We start from the raw sequence: 21189 nt of genomic DNA on the forward strand, positions 1-21189 counted from the left end.
GCACAATGCGCAACCGCTCCAAGTGTTGGTCAAAGGTGGGCGAAAATATAACGACATCGTCCAGGTACACCAGGCAGGACTGCCATTTCAAGCCGGAGAGGACAGTGTCCATCATGCGTTGGAAAGTGCCCAGTGCTGAGCACAGACCAAATGGGAGCACTTTAAACTCATAGAGGCCGTCAGGCGTCACGAAAGCCGTCTTCTCCCGGTCTCTCTCGTCCACTTCGATTTGCCAGTACCCGCTTTTAAGATCCAATGACGAGAAGTATCTGGCGTTCCGCAATCGGTCGAGCGCGTCATCTATCCTGGGCAGCGGGTAAACGTCCTTTTTGGTCACGCTGTTAAGTTTCCTGTAGTCCACGCAGAAACGCAGAGTATTGTCCTTCTTTTTGACAAGAACCACAGGCGATGCCCACGGACTGGTGGACGGCTGAATGACATCGTCTGCAAGCATCTCGGCAACCTGATTCTGAATGGCTTCTCTCTCCACCGGGGAAACACGATATGGGCGCTGGCAGACGGGTCGCGTAGTCTCGTCAGTGATGATACGATGCTTGGCGAGTGGAGTTCGGCCGACCTTCGAGCACGTAGCGAAACAGTCCGCAAATTCTGCCAAGAGGGCCGACAGAAGATCCCTCTGAACCGACGGCAAGGCAGGATTTATTCTGACTGACTGAAGAACGTGATGTGGGCCAGCATACTCCGGAGAGGGTCCTCCCACGGTGCACAAACCTGGAACCTCAGCAACGTCGTGGAGGAAGGCAATAGCCATGCCTTTGGCCAGGTGCTGATATTCGTTGGCAAAGTTAGTCAGGAGGACGTGGGTGCGGCCGTCACGTAGTTGGACGAGACCTCTTGCAACGGCAAGTCCCCGCTTAAGCAGCAGTGGACTATGGCTGTCCGCTAGGCCCTCGTAGTCATGAAAGAGGTCGTTCCGCACGAGCACCAGAACACTGCACCGCGGCGGCACCGTGACGTCGTTCTCGACAATGCGCAGAGCGTTGCTGCAGGGATCGCGGGAGTCAAAGCGCGCCACGGCCTGTTTGGTCGAGAACGTGACACGTGCCTCCTGAAAGTCAATCACAGCGCCGTTCGACTGCAGGAAGTCGATCCCCAGAATCAAGTCTCTGGAACACTCGGGGAGTACGACAAATTCACCAACGTACGTAAAACCACTAATCCCAACTCTAGCCGTGCACTTGCCCACAGGGGAAATTAGGTGGCCACCAGCGGTGCGAATGGGGGTCCCCGTCCACGGTGTCAGAACCTTCTTAAGTTCTCCAGCGAAGGCACGGCTCATAACAGAGTAATCAGCACCGGTATCGAGCAGCGCGGTAATGTCAGTGCCATCAATTGTCACACGCAAATCGGATGCAGCGTATCTGATACTGTCGCTGCCTCTCTCTGTCCGGGTATCGTCGGCTCGAGGGTTCCGCGATGGAGGATCTTGACACGTCCCGACGTCAGCGGCCTTGCCTCCAGAGGTCGCTGGTGTTAGTTTTCCCGACGCGGACTCGGCGAGCGACGGCCAGCAGAGCTACTCTGGCGGCCAGGGCTGGAAGAGCGATAACGGAGAGGCGAAGGGGAACGGGACTCGCGCCTTCCAGAATAGGCAGGGTTCTGGCGTGCCCAGAGATGCTGTGCAATCTCATGCGGTCGTTCGCCGTTCTGAGGGCAGGGTGCGTCGGGATGGAAACCGCGAAGGCCCACTTGGCGGTACGGACAGGCGCGGTAGAGGTGACCAGGCTCCCCACAGTGGTAGCAGAGAGGCCTGCGGTCCGGTGTACGCCACAAATCCGACTTGCGAGGGCGTGGCCCAGCTGTAGCAGATGCGGTTGCAGAATACGTGGCGATGTTACTCACGGAGGTCGACGGGGTCACACCGTAGCCAGGCACGCTTGCGTGACATGTGCCGATGTTGCTCACGCCAGGCGTTGGGGTAATGGGACCGTAGCCTGTCGTGCGACGTACAACAGATGCGTACGTGGGTCGGTCATCGAACCGGGATGGCGCTTCGGGGACAGGAGGTGCCTGCGCAGCCTGTCGCACCTCGTCCCTGACAACTTCGGACAGCGCTGCCAGCGGCGCAGGTGCAACCTGAGGCAGATGGATCCGTTGCAGTTCCTCCCGGACAACGGAGCGAATTAGTTCACGCAAGGTGTCTACAGTGCCGCCGAGACACGACGAAAAGCCTTCGGGCACCATGCAGTTGATGTCCCGGTTGTACTGGCGGGCCCGTTGTTGCAGCGTCGTCTCGATCGTGGTCGCCTCGGTTAGAAATTCCGCCACCGTGCGGGGTGGGCTGCGCACGAGGCCCGCGAACAGCTCCTGCTTAACCCCACGCATGAGATGGCGCAGCTTCTTCTCCTCTGGCATGTTGGGGTCGGCGCGCTTGAAAAGACGGGCCATGTCTTCGGTGTACATGCGCACGCTTTCGTTCGTGCGCTGATTTCGGGAGTGCAGCGCAGCTTCGGCCTTCTCCCAGCGGTCAGCGTTGGGGAACGTAGCCAGGAGACTCCGGCAAAACGTCTCCCAGGTGGGAAGTGTAGCCTCGTGGTTTTCAAACCACGTCCGAGCAGACTCTTCCAGGGCAAAGTAGACGTTATTCAGCTTGCGCTCGTCGCACCAGCCGTTGTAGCGTGCGACCCGCTCGAACGTCTCCAGCCAGTCCTCAGCGTCTTCGAACACGTCACCGTGAAAAGATGGCGGTGTTCGCGGTGGGTGGCAAAGGATCGGCGCCAGGGGCCTGGTGTCAGCGGCCATGGCAGTTGGACTCGACGGTAGAGGCTGGATCGGCGGCTGGGTCCTGGTGTCAGTGGCCATGTCAGTTGGACTCGGCGGTCGAGGCTGCGTCGTCCTTGTTGGCGGGGGAAGGGGCCCAAATTCAGGCGACTCTCCGCGGAGACGGCGGCTGGGTCGCTGGTGAACCGGTGTGAGGTCCGTAGTGACGCTGTACGGAGTTTGCAGGTCGGGAAGCGTACCGAAAAACCTGCGGCGGTCCCCTAGTGGTTCGAGCGCGCGCCAGAGAGCCAACTAACTTCTTCCTCTTCTAGCGCATGCGCTACTTCTGTCTCTTCTTCGAATGCATGTATCAATATAATCTTTATCAGCACAGGAGAGGTTCAGGTAAGGAGAGGCGTAAAGAATGCAACTAAGCGCAAAGGCATGCAGCACCTTGAGATTGTCTGCTTCGTCTAGACCAGCCCGTGAATGTGAAACTCTTCTAAGAAGATGAATGACGGAGTAAGTGGACTATTTTAGTGCTTTCAGGGTAAGGTTGTTTTTCCCAGTGCCCTGTAAATGCAGGCCAAGAATGTGGAGGGCAGGTGTTTGCGGTATGGGAGTGTCATGCAGGTAGATCGTGATAGGCGAGGTAGGTACGCGCCGCGGGCGAATTATGAGGAGTGCTGACTTTGTGGGGGAGAATTCAAGCCCAATGCTTGCCGCGTGAGTAGCTATAGTTGTGGCGGCTTCCTGAAGGGTCGATTCTATGTCGCCATCCGAGCCGTATGTGGTCCACACCGTTATATCATCCGTGGAAAGTGTGTGTCCTAAGTGCGGCATGCGGCTGAGAGCCTTGGCCAGGGGGATGAGGGTGAGGTTGAAGAGGAAGAGAGATAACACCACCCCTTGCGAGGTACCAATGTTACCAAGCGTGAAGGAGGGGGTCTGTATATCATCTGTATGCAAGGAGGCGGTGCGCCCGTTTAAGAAGGCCCGGATAGAGTTGTAGATCTTAGGCCCCAACTGCAGCACTTGGATGCCCTGCAGGATGGCGCTGTGCGTAACTTTGTCGAATGCTTTGGTAAGGTCGACTGCTAAGATTGCTCTGGTGTGATGTAACATGTTATTGAGGATAGCATGTTAAATCTGCAGCCGGGCGTCATGTGCCGAGAGGTGGGGTCGAAATCCTACCATAGTATGGGGATACAGTCCATGGGACTCCATGTGTTGCGTGAGACGGGTGAGGATGACATGCTCAGACAGTTTGCCCTGGCATGAAATCAGCGAAATGCAACGGAGATTTTGGGAGTTAATGGGCTTATTTGTTTTAGGAATGGAAATTCTTTTCCCGTGCTTCCATTCAGCAGGTAGCGCCCACATTTCCCAGCCATCTATGAAGTATTCGGAGAGAAGGGAAATTGAACGGTCATCTAGATTTCTGAGCATGACATTTGTGATTTGGTCCTTCCCAGGGGTTGAGTTTCGGAGCTTGATAAGGGCTGCTCTGGCTTCAACCTCCATAATGGGGGCGTCGAGGGAGGATTGATCGGGGCCTACACAGTCGGGATAGGATACAGCTTGGCCCACGCTGGTATAAGTTGACTGAAGTTGGCGTAACAGCGCTTGATGATTTTGTCGATTTTGATGGGTAAGTCTTTTGAGCAAAAGCGGAGTTTGCTTTTTAGCTTCAGTGGGGTCTATCATATGTCGCAGAAGATTCCAGGCGCTGCTGGAGGAGAGATTACCTCGTAATCCGTCACAAAATTGGTCCCAATCAGATTTACTGAGTGCAGCACTGTGCTCTTTTCTTTGTTTCTGTAGTTGCGCTAATTTTAGCATAAGTTTCCGATTTTGTTTCTGGGTTTTGCAGCGTGTGAGGATACTGTTTTGAGCTTGGAGTGGGTGCGCTAAGCCACTATCTGCAACGGGAGTCTCGGGGGTGGCGTCTAATGTTTGCGCGAATGCCTGGACATCATGTTTCAGCTCTGTCATCCATGTGTGGAGGATAAAGGTGGATTCTAATGTTTTGGCCTCTCTGTGCTTTGGAAGAATACCCCAGCTGGTAATTCGGGCACGGTAGTTTTTAGCTTTTTTGGCGAAGTCGAACTGCATAGTTACAATATAATGATCACTACCCAGGGTCTCATTTGAGTTCGTGCACACCGGTGTGGAAAGGTTGCGACCGAAAGTAAGATCTGGGCTAGTATCGGCAGTGACACTATTGCCGATTCTTGTAGGTGTGCTCTGATCATTATATATAGATATGCCGTGCATCTGAAGGGTGTTACGCAGTTCAGCTCCTCTCTTGTTAGTGCGTGTATACCCCAGTCTACAAGTGTGCAGTTGAAATGGTCTAATATAATGAGGGGGTCCTTTTTTGCAGCGTTGGAGGCGGCCTGAATGAGACAGATTAAATCTAAGACCGGTTGCCTCGGAAGGAGGTAACAGTTGAGGATGAAAAGGGGATGAGATCTGTGAGTGCAGGGGATTAATTCTAGGCATGTGTGAGCTACCGGCGAGGTTAGTGGCGGTGCTCTCGGAATAAGGGACTCAACTTTTTTACGCTTGCTATTGCAGCCTTCTGTCCGCCTGCATCTGCTTTCTTCGGTGACGGCGTTGCTATCATCGGTGACGGCGTTGCTTCTATCTCAAGAAAGCTGCGTACAAGACCTGCGTATCGCCAACTATTAAGGACCGGACATCTCGCTCACTGCGCACATTAGTACGACGCCCACTATAAATGTGGAAAAGTACCTGCAGTCGCTTCAGTTCGGTGGCGGTGCTCTCGGAATAAGGGACTCAACTTTTTTACCCTTGCTTTTGCAGCCTTCTGTCCTCCTGCACCTACTTTCTTCGGTGACGGCGTTACTTCTATCTCAAGAAAGCTGCGTACAAGACCTGCGTATCGCCAACTAATAAGGACCGGACATCTCGCCAACTGCGCACATTGGCACGACGCCCAATATAAATGTGGAAAAGTGCCTGCACTCGCTTCAGTTCGGTGGCGGTGCTCTCGGAATAAGGGACTCAACTTTTTTACGCTTGCTTTTGCAGCCTTCTGTCCTCCTGCATCTACTTTCTTCGGTGACGGCGTTGCTTCTATCTCAAGAAAGCTGCGTACAAGACCTGCGTATCGCCAACCAATAAGGACCGGACATCTCGCCCACTGCGCACATTGGGACGACGCCCACTATAAATGTGGAAAAGTACCTGCAGTCGCTTCAGTTCGGTGGCGGTGCTCTCGGAATAAGGGACTCAACTTTTTTACCCTTGCTTTTGCAGCCTTCTGTCCTCCTGCACCTACTTTCTTCGGTGACGGCGTTACTTCTATCTCAAGAAAGCTGCGTACAAGACCTGCGTATCGCCAACTAATAAGGACCGGACATCTCGCCAACTGCGCACATTGGCACGACGCCCAATATAAATGTGGAAAAGTGCCTGCACTCGCTTCAGTTCGGTGGCGGTGCTCTCGGAATAAGGGACTCAACTTTTTTACGCTTGCTTTTGCAGCCTTCTGTCCTCCTGCATCTACTTTCTTCGGTGACGGCGTTGCTTCTATCTCAAGAAAGCTGCGTACAAGACCTGCGTATCGCCAACCAATAAGGACCGGACATCTCGCCCACTGCGCACATTGGGACGACGCCCAATATAAATGTGGAAAAGTGCCTGCACTCGCGTCAGTTCGGTGGCGGTGCTCTCACAATAAGGGACTCAACTTTTTTACGCTTGCTTTTGCAGCCTTCTGTCCTCCTGCATCTACTTTCTTCGGTGACGGCGTTGCTTCTATCTCAAGAAAGCTGCGTACAAGACCTGCGTATCGCCAACCAATAAGGACCGGACATCTCGCCCACTGCGCACATTGGGACGACGCCCAATATAAATGTGGAAAAGTGCCTGCACTCGCGTCAGTTCGGTGGCGGTGCTCTCACAATAAGGGACTCAACTTTTTTACGCTTGCTTTTGCAGCCTTGTGTCCTCCTGCATCTACTTTCTTCGGCGACGGCGTTGCTTCTATCTCAAGAAAGCTGCGTACAAGACCTGCGTGTCGCCAACTAATAAGGACCGGACATTTCGCCCACTGCGCACATTGGGACGACGCCCAATATAAATGTGGAAAAGTGCCTGCACTCGCTTCAGTTCGGTGGCGGTGCTCTCGGAATAAGGGACTCAACTTTTTTACGCTTGCTTTTGCAGCCTTCTGTCCTCCTGCATCTACTTTCTTCGGTGACGGCGTTGCTTCTATCTCAAGAAAGCTGCGTACAAGACCTGCGTATCGCCAACCAATAAGGACCGGACATCTCGCCCACTGCGCACATTGGGACGACGCCCAATATAAATGTGGAAAAGTGCCTGCACTCGCGTCAGTTCGGTGGCGGTGCTCTCACAATAAGGGACTCAACTTTTTTACGCTTGCTTTTGCAGCCTTGTGTCCTCCTGCATCTACTTTCTTCGGCGACGGCGTTGCTTCTATCTCAAGAAAGCTGCGTACAAGACCTGCGTGTCGCCAACTAATAAGGACCGGACATTTCGCCCACTGCGCACATTGGGACGACGCCCAATATAAATGTGGAAAAGTGCCTGCACTCGCTTCAGTTCGGTGGCGGTGCTCTCGGAATAAGGGACTCAACTTTTTTACGCTTGCTTTTGCAGCCTTCTGTCCTCCTGCATCTACTTTCTTCGGTGACGGCGTTGCTTCTATCTCAAGAAAGCTGCGTACAAGACCTGCGTATCGCCAACTAATAAGGACCGGACATCTCGCCCACTGCGCACATTGGGATGACGCCCACTATAAATGTGGAAAAGTGCCTGCACTCGCTTCAGTTCGGTGGCGGTGCTCTCGGAATAAGGGACTCAACTTTTTTACGCTTGCTTTTGCAGCCTTCTGTCCTCCTGCATCTACTTTCTTCGGTGACGGCGTTGCTTCTATCTGAAGAAAGCTGCGTACAAGACCTGCGTATCGCCAACTAATAAGGACCGGACATCTCGCCCACTGCGCACATTGGGACGACGCTCACTATAAATGTGGAAAAGTGCCTGCACTCGCTTCAGTTCAGTGGCGGTGCTCTCGGAATAAGGGACTCAACTTTTTTACGCTTGCTTTTGCAGGTGAGTTACATTTTGAATTTCATTTCCCTCCTTCCTTTGTGCACCGCTGCCGAACACAGCAAGTGATATTGTGCTATATTTGCCTTTTGAGTGGCAACTGTTGCAGTGATGACAAAAGATGGTAAATACTTTGCTAAACAACTGGATCGATTTCGAAGAGAGATGCGAGCTGAGATGCGGTCTCTGAAAGAAGGCGTGAAGGTTTGCTCGGATGCGTGTGACGGTGTCACAGAAATTCAAAAAGATATGAAAGAGCTGAAGCTGAAAATTAGAAAGCTTCTTGAGAAAAACCAGATGCTTGAACAAGAAAACAAACAACTGCGGGATAAACTGGATGAAACTGAGCAGTTTAACCGGCTCAATAATCTGGAAATCAAGGGTTTGCCTGGGAGTTGTGATGAGATATAATTCGTCAAGGAAATTGGTGAACAGCTGGATGAGGTAATCGATGACAATGACATTCGTCAAGGAAATTGGTGAACAGCTGGATGAGGTAATCGATGACAATGACATTGATATCTGTCACAAAGTTGATGTACCAAATTCAATGGCAAAGAACATAATTGTCCGTTTCACGCGCGGAACTAAGCGTAATGCGATTTTGCCCAAAGCAAGGAAGACACGGCTAACGACTGAAAAGCTCGGTTTCGAAGGAACAGCTAAACCGGTGTACATAAATGAACACTTGACGCGGAAAAACAAGCAGCTGCTCGGGGCTGGTACTCGGAGCTCGCCTATCGCACAATCAAGTGATAATTCTGGTGTGCAAGAAGACGGTGATTTCTCGCCGGGCAGTTAAACGGCTGTACCGATCACATGTTCTCACTCCATGTACACGTTGTGCTTGATCTCAAGCCATGAATGGAAGGATGTGTGATTCTAATCGATTTAAGGAAGACATCTTAAAGAATGCCTGGGTGCGTAGATGACTATCTTTGTTTCACTTGAACACCCGTAGTCTCCGAAGGAAAGGAGACCAATTAGCATTTTATCTAGAAGAGCACTCTTGGGAATTTGATGTACTTTGCTTCACGGAAACTTGGTATATGAATCAATCTGATGTTTATCATTTTTACGGTTACAACCACATGGGTTTATTTCGCTCTCGAAAAAGAGGTGGTGGGGTTTCTTTATACACGAAAGTTAGTTTAAATTGCAGTTTACCACATGACGTTTTTGTTATGACCAATGATTTTGAAATACTGACAGCAGCTTGTAGAGATACCGTTATTATTGTTGTATATAGACCTCCTTCGGGCAAAACAAACGATTTCCTTGAATACTTTGATGGAGTATTAACGCAGTTGTCAGTTTCTGGTCGATTTGGAATAGTTGTTGGAGATATTAACATTGATCTGCAAATCGTTAGTAATGTACAAAATGAATTCTATACTATGATGCTTTGTTATGGTTATGAAAATCGTATAGGCAGTGCCACACGTGTTACTGCAACATCGGAAACTCTGATTGATATCTGCTTCACTAATCTCGTTTCGGGCCGAATTGTTTCTGGGTTCCTTGCGGCAGATATTAGTGATCACCTGGCTATATTTTTGTATTTTAGAAGACCTTTCCTCTAAGAAAGTTAATGAAACACAGTTTAAAACGAGAAAGATTAATGATGATACCTTGCAAGCTTTTAGAGAATTAGTTCAGGAGGTAGACTGGTCTCAGATGATTAACGAGCAAGATTAAAACATTAGTTTCAATCTATTCTGCTCTAAAATCAAAGAGCTCTACTCAAAGGCATTCCCAGTGTATTTTTGGAAAAAACATAAAAGGGCTCGAAAGCCATGGATGTGCCCCGCGCTGTATGGTAAGATAAAACAAAGAAATAAATTGTTTGAGGAGTGGCTGAAACACAAAGGTGAATGAAAATTTAAGGAGTTTAAAATATATCGCAACAAAGTTAATGCACAACTAAGGAATGCAAAACGTGAGTATTACAACCGTAAATTTCACAGCGCGGATCAACCTCAAAATTTTGGAAGGTCTACAAAGAAGTCACCAATATGACACCTGAATTCACTTGTTTCTCGGGGTTAAACACGCAGGGCGAAACACTGTGTAGTGTTGAACTTTGTGAAAGATTTAATAGACATTTTTTGACAGTTGCGATGGACCAGATGCGGGATAGATCAGATTTAGATCCAGTCTCTTACATTAATACTTGTTCACAAGGCACGCTTTTTTTACACCCTACTGATGAAGGCGAGATAGAACGAGTTATTGATTCTTTAAAGAGCAATAGTGCTCCAGGTCCTGACGATATTAAGCCACTGCCAATCAAGTCAGTAGCCTCAACTCTAGCCTCCCCGCTTGCCCATATATACAATAGTATCCTGCGCAGTGGACTTTTTCTAGATAAACACGGGTAACAGTGATACATAAAGGCGGCTCCAAAGACGAACTTAACAACTACCGCCTCCTATCGCTATTAAGTGTTTTTGCGAAAATATTGGAATGCCTTAACATAAACGACTTGCTGCATATGCAACTGATTTTCATTTAATCTCTCCCAAACAGTTCAGCTTTTGCAAAAATAACTCGACTGAAACAGCACTAATTCAGATTAAAGAGAAGATAATCGAGAATAACGAACGAAAGCTTTTTACAGTTGGTATCTTCCACGACTTAAGGAAAGCGTTTGATTCCGTAAACCATCGCATACTAATCGAAAAACTAAATGCTTATGGAATTCGGGGACATGCCTATAACTTAATTCAAAGCTACTTAAGTAATCGACAACAGTTCGTTAAACTGGGTGATTATGCGTCCGAATTGAAAACTATAAATAAGGGTGTACCACAAGGGTCAAAATTAGGTCCGCTTCTCTTTTTGTTCTATATTAATGATATTGAAAATATTCCTTTCACTCAAGACATACTCTTGTATGCTAATGATACAAATGCTGTTTTTCCGGATCAAATTTGAAATAAATAGAAGAAGCAGCCAACACTTGGTTATGTAACTTATCGATCTGGCTCATTAGCAATGATTTGCAGTTAAACATCACGAAAACAAAATATATCCTATTCTGAGCAAGAAACACACCTATTGACTACGAGATTAATCTCACCTTCCACACTGAAAGTTTGCAGCAAACAAAAACCATTAAATTCCTCGGTGTCCGCTTGGAAGAGTTTCTGAGCTGGAATGAACATGTAAATCATTTGAAATTAAAAATGACGAAAGTAGTTGGAGCATTATGGAGGGTGAAGAACCTGATTCCAACTAGGTACTGATTAAATACATATTATGCAATCATCCAATCCCACTTAACTTACTGTCTTTTGATCCAAGGAAAAACAACTAGAGGTAACTTGCAAATGTTAACAATCATGCGAAAGAAAGCCATTAGGGCTCTGGAAAGCTTAAATTATAATGAGAGCACAAGGCCTTTTTTTCAAGAAACATGGGATTTTTTATCTTGAACAGCTCTATTTATACAAACTTGCACTCTACATATACACCCAAAGGAAACCAAATTCTCACAGCTTTGATAATACATATCTCATGAAAAATGACAGCTTTTGCTTCAGGAAAATAAATTACATATTACCACATTTACGAACAAATTATGGATTACAAAGTATGAAATACCTTATTCCCAACGCTTTAAACGAGAATGCGGTGTTAGCTGAAGCTATCAATTATCCTTCTATTCATACACTGAAAAGATTTTTGCGCGAAATTTTAATTTTGTGGTTGTAGTTGGGTTCACGGTTTTTGTGAATTTCTATAACGTGTACTTCCTTTTGGAGTGACTGCTTTTGAGTGGAATGGACTATATTTGATTCATGTTCATCATACTTATTTGTTGTACATTACTGATTATAAGTGTCTCTCCTGATGGATTCTGTATTTTTCTGATGGCATCTGCACAGGGTTTTGCTAAAACAGTTTTAAGCATGAAATGCTTTTAGCCCCCGTTGTCGGCAGTGTGGTGACGTCACGCCGAGACCGAGAGCCATCATCCGGGCACTGAAATCCACTCATCCGGGCACTGAAATCCACTCATCCGGGCACTGAAATCGAGTCATCCGGGCACTGAAATCGAGTCATCCGGGCACTGAATTCCACTCATCCGGGCTCTGAAACGAGAACATCCGGGCACCGTACGAGACTTAACGAGATTTAACGAGACTCTCTAAGCCCTCCTACGCGACCGGCATGCAATCAACGGTTGGTCTCCAAACGAGTCACAAAAATAACTGCTGCCAGTGCCTTCTCAATGTTTATCAAGATATCAGTCGCGCTGTGCGTTTGATAATGCACGGAATTATAATTTCCGATTTCTAATAACGCGTGCAAAAAGCACATAAATGCCACGTACACTTCGTTGTCGTACGTGATCTCTTAGGGGCTTCGCGCATCGAAGCAAAGCTGCGCAGGTGCACAGGGGCCCGGGGGAGAAGCGCTGCGTTCAAAGGGCAAGGCATCGCGCCGAACGGGTGGTGGCGTTCCTCCCTTGCTTTACGGTGCGGTTCGGGTGTCCACCGAGATGGCAGAGAATTACTGCGCCATTTCCTTTCCTCAAAAAACCAAATGGCAAGGCATCGCGCTGAACGGGTGGTGGCGTTCCTCCCTTCCTGTACGGTGCGGTTCGGGTGTCCACCGAGATGACATTAGGCCCGTAAACATTTCATGCTTACTCTACTCTCGGTTACGGGAGAGGCAGAGATTTTTTATTTTGTTTAAATATTGGCACGAGTGTTGTGCACAATTTCAAATATCATGTTAAGTTGTTTTCGCTCAAAGAGCTTTGTTCGTTTTTCTTCGTTAGTTTGTGATTTGTTTATTGAGAGTGCATCGCTACCAACTTTGTTATGGGGTCAAGGGACCCAGTCAGGTACAGGTTTTGTACCTTTTTTTCCCGGCCCATAGTTTTCTGTACAGAGAACTAAAATGTTAATAAACTCAAACTCAACCCAACTCAACAAGTGTATGGTGCAAAATGTTGGAGATACGTGGTAACCCGGGGGCTTGGAGTGGTGTCCGAGGGAACCAGAGCGAATCCTGGCAGCGATTAATTTGTGCCAGCATCCTGAAGTGCTACTATATCACGGGGTGCGGGGGAAGCAGAGAGGAGCTGCTGTAGGGGTTCTCGTTTGCGACGAAACCCTCTGCAGTTCCATCGTAGGATGCTTAATTGGAGATTATTCCCCGTCAACTGGGTCAAGCTGGAAGGTGGGGGGGGGCGGAGGATGGGAGCAGCTACGAGGTTGCTAGCTGGAATATGTGAAGACATTCCAGCAATTATCTGTGCAATTTGTGAAGGAGTGGGTGGAGAAACGGTAGGAGGGATAGAATTAATGGCTGCCCTAAGATGCCTTCCCTCTTCCCGCGAGAGAGCTATCTCTTCCTCCCGCTGTGAGGTTTGGGGTGTACTGCTGGTTTTGGCTCTGGCTCGCTGGCGATCTTGATGAGGCATTAGCTGTGGAAAGTCCTTTGGCGTGGGCACTGGTTGCTTGGGTTTCGGCGCGGTTTGTCTACGAGGTGGAGGGGTCCTGGGTTTGCACGAGCCGGTACCGGTAAGCTGGGAACCACCCCAAAGAATGCAGCTTGGCATGCATGGGGTCTCTTGAGGGGTTTGCTTCACGCCACACCGCGGGCAGAGTCCAGCCTTGGGGAGAGGGCACACGTCGTACACTGTAAACAAAAATATACCCAAAGGGAGTAAAAATGGTGGCGGCCACCCTTTTTACTCCATTTGTGAAAACATTTACTCCATGAATGGGGTGAAAAGTTCGACTGTCCACCATTTTACCCCCATGAGGGAATAATGAATATAGAATGAGAATTTACCAGCATTTACTCCAGTCTAGAAAGGGAGTCAATTGTACCAAGTACTCAACCAGTGCCGAAATGGAGTAAAAAACATTTTCTGCAATCCGCCCCTCCACCTAGCGTCTTGTCTGCTTCTGGTCAGTCGTATGGTAATGGCGGTGAGTGAAGACCGCTTGGTTACCATCGTCACTGGATCTCCGTTCACTTCTGCTCCTTCACGGGCGCCTGCCGCGGTACAAGACATCGGCTTGTCGCCGTTTTCCGCTACAGTACGGACATTATTGAGACGCTCCTGTGAAGCCTCCAGTGATCTAACCATACCTAACCTTCCTTTGTTTGTGTCGACACCCCGTTACAGCCCCCGCTTAGGCCTAATTCTCAGAGGTTTTTTTTCAGTGTGGTTCTCGCAGTGTATTGCAGCAGATTATGTGTTTCATGAACATAGAACATAGTGTCAACCCTTAGCTCTTGGTTCAGCTCATGAGGCTACATTTTTCCTCACTCATATTGAAAAGCCAAGCCTTAATGAAGTGAATATGGAAGCAAACACTGCCGTTCCAAACTACTATCAGGGGTGTTTTCAACTTTTCTCCTCTGGTTTTTAGTCAAATATAGCGTGGTGCATGACCGTGAAAACTACCTAGTGACTCCTTCTCAGTTTTGAACTATTGATTATAATGTTACATCAATTTACCTACAAACACGGCCAACCAAACAAGCTCGTACAGCAAAGGTAGACGACTCCTGCCGCCTACGCCGCCACTGGGCTTGCAGACAGCGAATAGAATTGGAACGCCGGGTTACATTAGAGCAGCGCAGTTTCCCAAGTTGGGTTGCCGGCGGCCCGCAGAGCTATTGCCCGTTACCACCGCTGTCACTGTAAGAATGAGGTTGAACGAGGATAAATAAACTATAAACAACACCCCATTTTCGGGCCCCATTTCTATAAGGGAGTAATAATTTGATACCCTTTCACTCTTTAATAACTCCCTTATGTAACGGAGTAAATAAAAAGCACCATTCATATGGTGTAAAATAAAACTCCTTTTGGGTGTGCGTTAGAGGACAAGCCATTTACTCCCTTCTGGGTGTTTTTTTTTTTGCTAACAGTGTACCTGTGTCCAGGTTTCCTGCAGCTTGTGCAGACATCGGGGCTACCCGTGTATTTGATGCAGAGTTGTACCACACACATATAGTAAAGTTCAGGTTCTTCTTCTTCCTTGCACAAGAGGTGCCCCGCCAGGGACGGTTTGTAGACTAGAAGACTGAATCGTTATCTTCGCACCTGGAGTGGCCCGTCAGAGACGGTCTTACGATGAGTTGGGACGCAGAGATAAAGGGAATACTTGAAGATATATATACATATTTACATCGTATACAAGTTTAGGCACTAGAGACATATTAAACGGCAAAAATACAAAAACACAAAAAGGTGGAACTGGCTAACACTAGGGGAGGCCCCTACTCGGCGTAGCCGAAGATACTTAGCTCCTGACCATAGACCGGTACCCTTATTCCGGCTCCGGGGCCCTGTTTTAGAGACCTAGAAGCCCGGCCCACCTTTAGTAGCACCCAATCATGTTATACTCCTAACATGATTGGTTCATCGAGAGTATGGCCAGCCCTCCAGCTTCTGTAGGGTAAATCACCTTCTCCACCACAAAATGCCAGTAAAAACAGAGACGCACAGACGTACCAGCACCTGCGAGGTAAAACATTCTCTTCCTCGCAAAAAAAAGAATAAAAGAAAAGCAAGTGGAAACACCCAGTCGTGCCCGCAGGTGCGAAGTAAAACATCCTTTCCTTCGCGCAAAAGTACACGCGGGGGGGGGCGGGGACACCCGTACTTCCCGGCGCATTCGCGAGCGATCGCGTTTCGAGAAAGGAGACGCTTCGCTTTGAGCCATCACCACCTAGACTAGGTGGTGGTGTTTGAGCGCCCCCCACCCCACACGCCGGTGGCGTCCATTGAAGACTGCAGCTGGCGGGGTCGTGAGGGAGAATTACCGGTCCCGATGAACTCGCGTACACTACCGCTCTCTTACACGCCCTTCCCAAGATTCTACAAAGGGCTAAAATGGCACTTTTAGAATTACAAACAAAAGGGATCGGTAGCTGTCACGAAACCACACTGTGGGTGACATACTGTAGCGCAGCACTTAGTTCGTAATTACATCAGCACTGCCACCAACAAAACCCTCGCAGGACGAGGAACATAAACAAAATGCACTCTCAAATATACACGGTGGCATGCTTGCTGTGCGCTGTAAAACGGAGCCCAAGTTGTCGCCCTGCGACCTGGTGCACCTGCATGCACACCGTCGTCCTGCTCACGAACGAGCACACACACACACCGATACTCGCAACTGGAGTGTTCAGTAGCACTGATATGGCGTCCATAAGCAGCTACGTGGGCATCCTTGGTCAAACCGAGCGTCCCTGTGTGCGTTCGAGCCACCACGTGTCTCAATCGACACGATTGACACCTAACGGTCTATCTGCTCATTAAGCTGGTCCCACAACGGGGTGATAACTCAGAAGTTGCTGCCCCCCAGCATCAAAAACGTCCTGGTCCTCGATGGGTCCAAAACCCTGACCACACAACGCCCTTAAGGGCACGCTCTCTCCGGCGCCCTAGTACGAACAACGTACTGCGTAAGGAGCATAGCCCCTCGCCAGTCTAACCGTACCAGTGCGGCCGGCTTTGCTACATTTATTATGGCGTACCGCAGCACGGAACGTACTGTTCCACGCGCCGACTGTCAGTGTGAAAGCTATGCACCTGCCTCCTGTTACTTTGTGTCACTTCGAGCTATTTGCACTGCTCCTGCACGGGCAAACCTCGAAGTTTCCGCTCCATGTATTGTTGGCGCTTGCCGGCTACGTGGCATCGTCGGCTGCATGAGCTTCCTCGCAGTCACTTGACCCAAATTCGCCTAATGGCAAGTCGCCACGCATTTCCTTCTCCTCGAAGGACCTGGCAGGACGCCCATTGGTTGCGTTCGACAATTGCGCGGTGCTCTTCCCGGTCGGCGCAACAGGCGCACATTCGTTCTCTGCCTCGGATGAAAGGCTCTTTCCATCAATAACGCTAGGGGCCCTTCATGCCCCATGCCCGACACAGTGTGCCGTTCCAGCAACGTTACACTTTCTCCTGTCACACGCTCGCCGATCTTACATCTGTAATCACTGGCCGCTTCATGTTGAACGAACGGCCCTTTTCTGCGGTTTGCTTGAGATCTCGTTTTTGGAATTTTCAGAGTGACTTCCAACAATCCTGAACTCGCGTCCGCGTCCCGGATGTCATTTGGGGTAGAGCTAACCTGTGCAGATGAATCATCGGAGTGCGCGTTCACCGCCTCTAATACCGCGACGCTGCGTTCCGTCACGATACTTTCTTCACCAGATATTCCAGTTGCGCTGAAAGCTGGCTCTCTTTTTACTTCTGCTTGGCTATTTTTCTTCCTCTCTTTTGACGTGTCGGAGGTCGCAACCTCCGTCATTGAGCCTGCAGGAACTTGACCGCTGTCCTGTTTGTTTTGGGACAGTGTGGTCTCGATTGCCCCCAGATCATCACAAATTGTCTGCTCCATTTCGTTGCTAGCCGCGCACAGTGGCGGAAAGGCTGCAATATTTTGGCGCCCTTCAGTAATCTTCTTCTCACTTCCTGCACTCTCTGCGGCCTTTCCTAACAAAGAAACGTTCTTGCATATCGGCTGACTGCCTACAGCGACCTGACTGCTGTTTCCTTCTCGGAACTCTGAGTAGTTCACCCTCGCTAGTTGACAACCTCTCCTAGACTCCTTGAGATTAGAGATCTCGAGCTCTACCTGCTGGCGTCTTGCTTCTATTACATTCAGGACGTATTTAACATCCTGAGGTTTTTCCTCGCGTAGCGGCACCTTTCCACCATTTACTTTCGCAAGTTCAGCTTGAAAATAAGCCAAGCGCGCCATTACCATTTCTACTCAGTACCTGAGATTGAGTGTGGGCCGGCATGGGTAACCGTCTATACCGCCGTCTGTACCGCACAACTGTCCTACCGGCTCGAACACATGAACAGCGACGTGAGCAATGCGACGAAGGAAACTCACAGTTTCGATTCGTCCATCCGCATTGCCAGCTCCTTGGCTTCGGAGTCCACCGCCACTTTCACCGGACGCTGCGATGAGCTGTCGCACGCTGCTGGTCCTGTGCACGTTGTCGTAACTTGCTGGGACTTGCCGGCGACCGTCAAGTTCTCGACGCTCTGCTTTCCTTGACCGGATGCAGTCCCGCGTCGCTGGATTACTTCCGTGGTCCTTGCGTCCTTGCCGCCGTCTCTCCGCAGGTCCTCTCTCGAACGCTGCTGTTGCCCGACCGTCGCCTTTCTCCCTGCCTTCAGTCGTCTTCCTGCGCCGTCTTCCGATGCCATCAGGAACCTCGTCGACTGCGCCAGTAAAGTTCGGGTTCTTCTTCTTTCTTCTTCCATAAAAAACACCATGCATATGGAGTAAAAAAACTCCTTTTGGGTGTGCGTTAGAGGACAAGCCATTTACTCCCTTCTGGGCGTTTTTTTTTTGTTAACAGTGTACCTGTGTCCAGGTTTCCTGTAGTTTGTGCAGGCATAGGGGCTACCCTTGTATTTGGTGCAGCGGTGTACCACACACCTATAGTAAAGTTCAGGTTCTTCGCCTTCCTTGCACCAGAGGTGTCCCCCCAGAGACGGTTTGTAGACCAGAAGACTGAACCATTATCTTCGCACCATGGGTGCCCCGACAGAGACGGTCATCCAATGAGTTGGAACGCAGAGATAAATAGGGAATACTTGAAGATTTCTATACAGATATATACATCAGATACAAATTTAGTCACTGGAGACAAATATAGCGGCAAAAAGAGAAATTAAGCAACAAAGATAAAAACAACCAAAAAGTGGATCTGGCTAACACTAGGGGAGGCCCGTACTCGGCATAGCGGAAGATGCATAGTACCTGACCTTAGCCCAGAACCCTTATTCCGGCTCCGGGGCCCGGTTTTAAAGACCTAGAAGCCCGGGCCACCTTTAGTAGCACACAGTCATGTTATACTCCTAACATGATTGGTTCGTCGAGAGCATGGCCAGCCCTCCAGCCTCTGTAGGGTAAATCACTTTCTCCACCACAAAATACCAGTAAAACAAACACACGCACAGACGTGCCAGCACGTGCAAGGTAAAACATTTTCTTCCTCGCAAAAAAAAAAGAATAAAAGAAAAGCAAGTGCAAACACCCAGTCGTGCCCGCAGGTCGAGGTAAAACGTCCTTTGCTTCGCACAAAAGTACACGCCGGGCGGGGGACACCCGTACGTCCCGGCGCATTCGCGAGCGGCCACGTTTCGAGAAAGGAGACGCAGCGCTTTGAACGCCCCGGCCGCCCCCCCCCCCCCCCCTTACGCCGGTGGCGTCCATTGAAGATGGCAGCTGGCGGGGTGGTGAGGGGGAAATACCGGTCCCGATGACCCCACGTGCACTACCGATCCCTTACACATTTATTAAGGCGAAAGCCTTTAATGTCTCATACTGTCGTTAGCAGACGCGTCGGCAGCCGTGTCGACAGACGCGTCGGCAGATTCGTCCGCCTTTCGGCGTCACTGCTTAAAAGGCTCAAGGTTCCAGCATGAATAAAGGCGCATGTAGTGAATGCATGGGCTTCATGAATAAAATAAAAAGAGTGAAGTCAAGAAAAGGAAAATAAAATGTAAAATTATGAAAATAAACAAAAATAGAACAAAATAAGAATAAGATGTGAAAATAAACATAAAAACAATAAAATTTAAAGAAAGAGCAAAAATAAATAAAAAACAAAGTATGAAAAATAAAAAAAGTAAATAAAACCAAACAGTGGCCAGGAAACGCTTTCGCCTTGCAGCACTTTATAGAGCCAAAGTGCCCCCTGAATTTTTTAATTGTGTGAGGCACGGGACCTGAGGCAAAAATTATTAAGATGGACGCTGTTTTTCCCATGCGTCGGGCTGCTATAACGTTAGCTTCCGAGTTTCTGCACTGCAAGTCTGTTAACAATTGCACAGGTGTCTCATTCAAGTACGCCCGGGAAATAACGCCCTTGACTGCCGCTGGAGGGGCCGCTATGTACACGGCTACCGGGTATTGCTGTCCATCTAAGGTAATTTGATGGACTTTGACCAATTCGAGAGCTGTTGTCTCCACTACCGTCGCCACTGTGAAGGTGTTGTTAGTTGGATGGATTCTTATGTGCAACTCGCCAATCACAGAACAGCTGAGCGTCGAGTGAAGTGCCTGCAGGATACCGGGAGCCGGGATCTTCTCCGGGGAGAGGCCGCCTTGCTGGCGAAAGACGAATCTGATGGTTCCCGCCGGCAGTTCGGCGAGTTGCTTACTTCTATGGGCGACAGCGCGCGTCATGCGTAGGAGCGGCGGCGTCTCCTTGAACGCGCTTCGGGGGTTCCCAGATGCAGCGTCTGGTAGCGCGCGGGCGTTGCTGGCGCTTGGCTTAGGTTGAACGGAGGCCGATACCGGGTGTTTTGGGGGCGAATTCGAATCCGTGGTCCGATTAGGGTATGCATTGAGCACAGTTTTCCACTCACCAAGGTGGCAATAAAACGGGTCCGAGGTCTCTCCATTCACGGGTCCTCCATGGCTGTTGGGGAGTGAGGAACGCGGCGCGCCGACGAGACTCTCTTCGATGAGGCAAGGCTTAGCGCAGCGGCGTGGCTGCCAGAGACATTTTCACCAGGTAGCTCACCGAGGTCATTTGGCGCATCCAGAAGATGGTAGCGATCGGGGGCTTTGAACCTTGCAGGATCCTTGAAGGCCTTGGTGGGTCCTAGAAAGGATTTACCTGGGCACAGGAACCAGAAATAGGCGAAGCCGATAATAAACGCGTCCGCTCACTCGGGCCCCCTAGCGACCACCTCAACTCGGGGTTGCTTTAGTGGTTCAACTTCCCAAAGCGACTCAGGCTATCAGGGACGCTGTATTGAAGGGCTCCGGCGGTCGACGTTTTCGGAGCAATTCACAACGGCGTCCCTAACAGCCTGAGTCGCTTTGACGTAATAAACCAACGAACCAAACCAAAACACATGCCCTCAAATATCCTAAATGGTCTTCTGGCTGAGCACTTACAGCATCTTCCTCATCATGCTGTTCTCTCCACTGATGCTTCCGGGAGCTGTGAGAAGGCGGCAATAGGGATATATTCACAGGATCTCGCTTTCAGCTATTCCGTTCGTATCCCATATTACACTTCTGGATTCTTTGCAGAGTTTTTGGCACTCGGTTTGGCTCTTCTTAAAATTTCGACGCTTGTAGCACAGGTACTTATCCTTACAGACTGCCTTTCAGTTTTAGTCTCTCTACAAACTTCCGGCACCTCTCTATTGATGCGTTCCCTTTGGTTTTTTGTTCCGCGCACAGTAAGGGAGGTCCGCTTTGTCTGGGTACCTGGTCATTCGGGAATCTATTTCAACGAGGTGGCCGATTTATTGCAAGGTCAGCTCTCAATGCCCCTGTAATATTTCCCGAACCGCACCTTATTGTGTTATGACCTCCCGTTTCCAGCGGTTCGAAC

General features: G+C 49.5%; 1 protein-coding gene across 2 annotated transcripts in view; it reads right to left on the reverse strand.

The window, feature by feature from the left end:
• The window catches only part of LOC149361326 (uncharacterized), a 74370-nt gene extending 56293 nt beyond the window's left edge, over nt 1-18077 (reverse strand). For both annotated transcript variants that reach the window (XR_016288390.1, XM_089569497.1), the window contains exon 1: nt 17715-18077. Coding sequence is in view for 1 of the 2 variants with exons in the window: in XM_089569497.1 (XP_089425623.1) it covers nt 17715-18034 (320 nt within the window). In the remaining variant the exon portion in view is untranslated. The remainder of the gene's footprint in view (nt 1-17714) is intronic.
• Between the last annotated feature and the right edge of the window lie 3112 nt (nt 18078-21189).

The sequence above is a fragment of the Amblyomma mixtum genome, chromosome 2 (assembly GCF_055824585.1).
Source record: "Amblyomma mixtum isolate Tamu chromosome 2, ASM5582458v1, whole genome shotgun sequence".
NCBI classification, from domain to species: Eukaryota; Metazoa; Arthropoda; class Arachnida; order Ixodida; family Ixodidae; genus Amblyomma; species Amblyomma mixtum.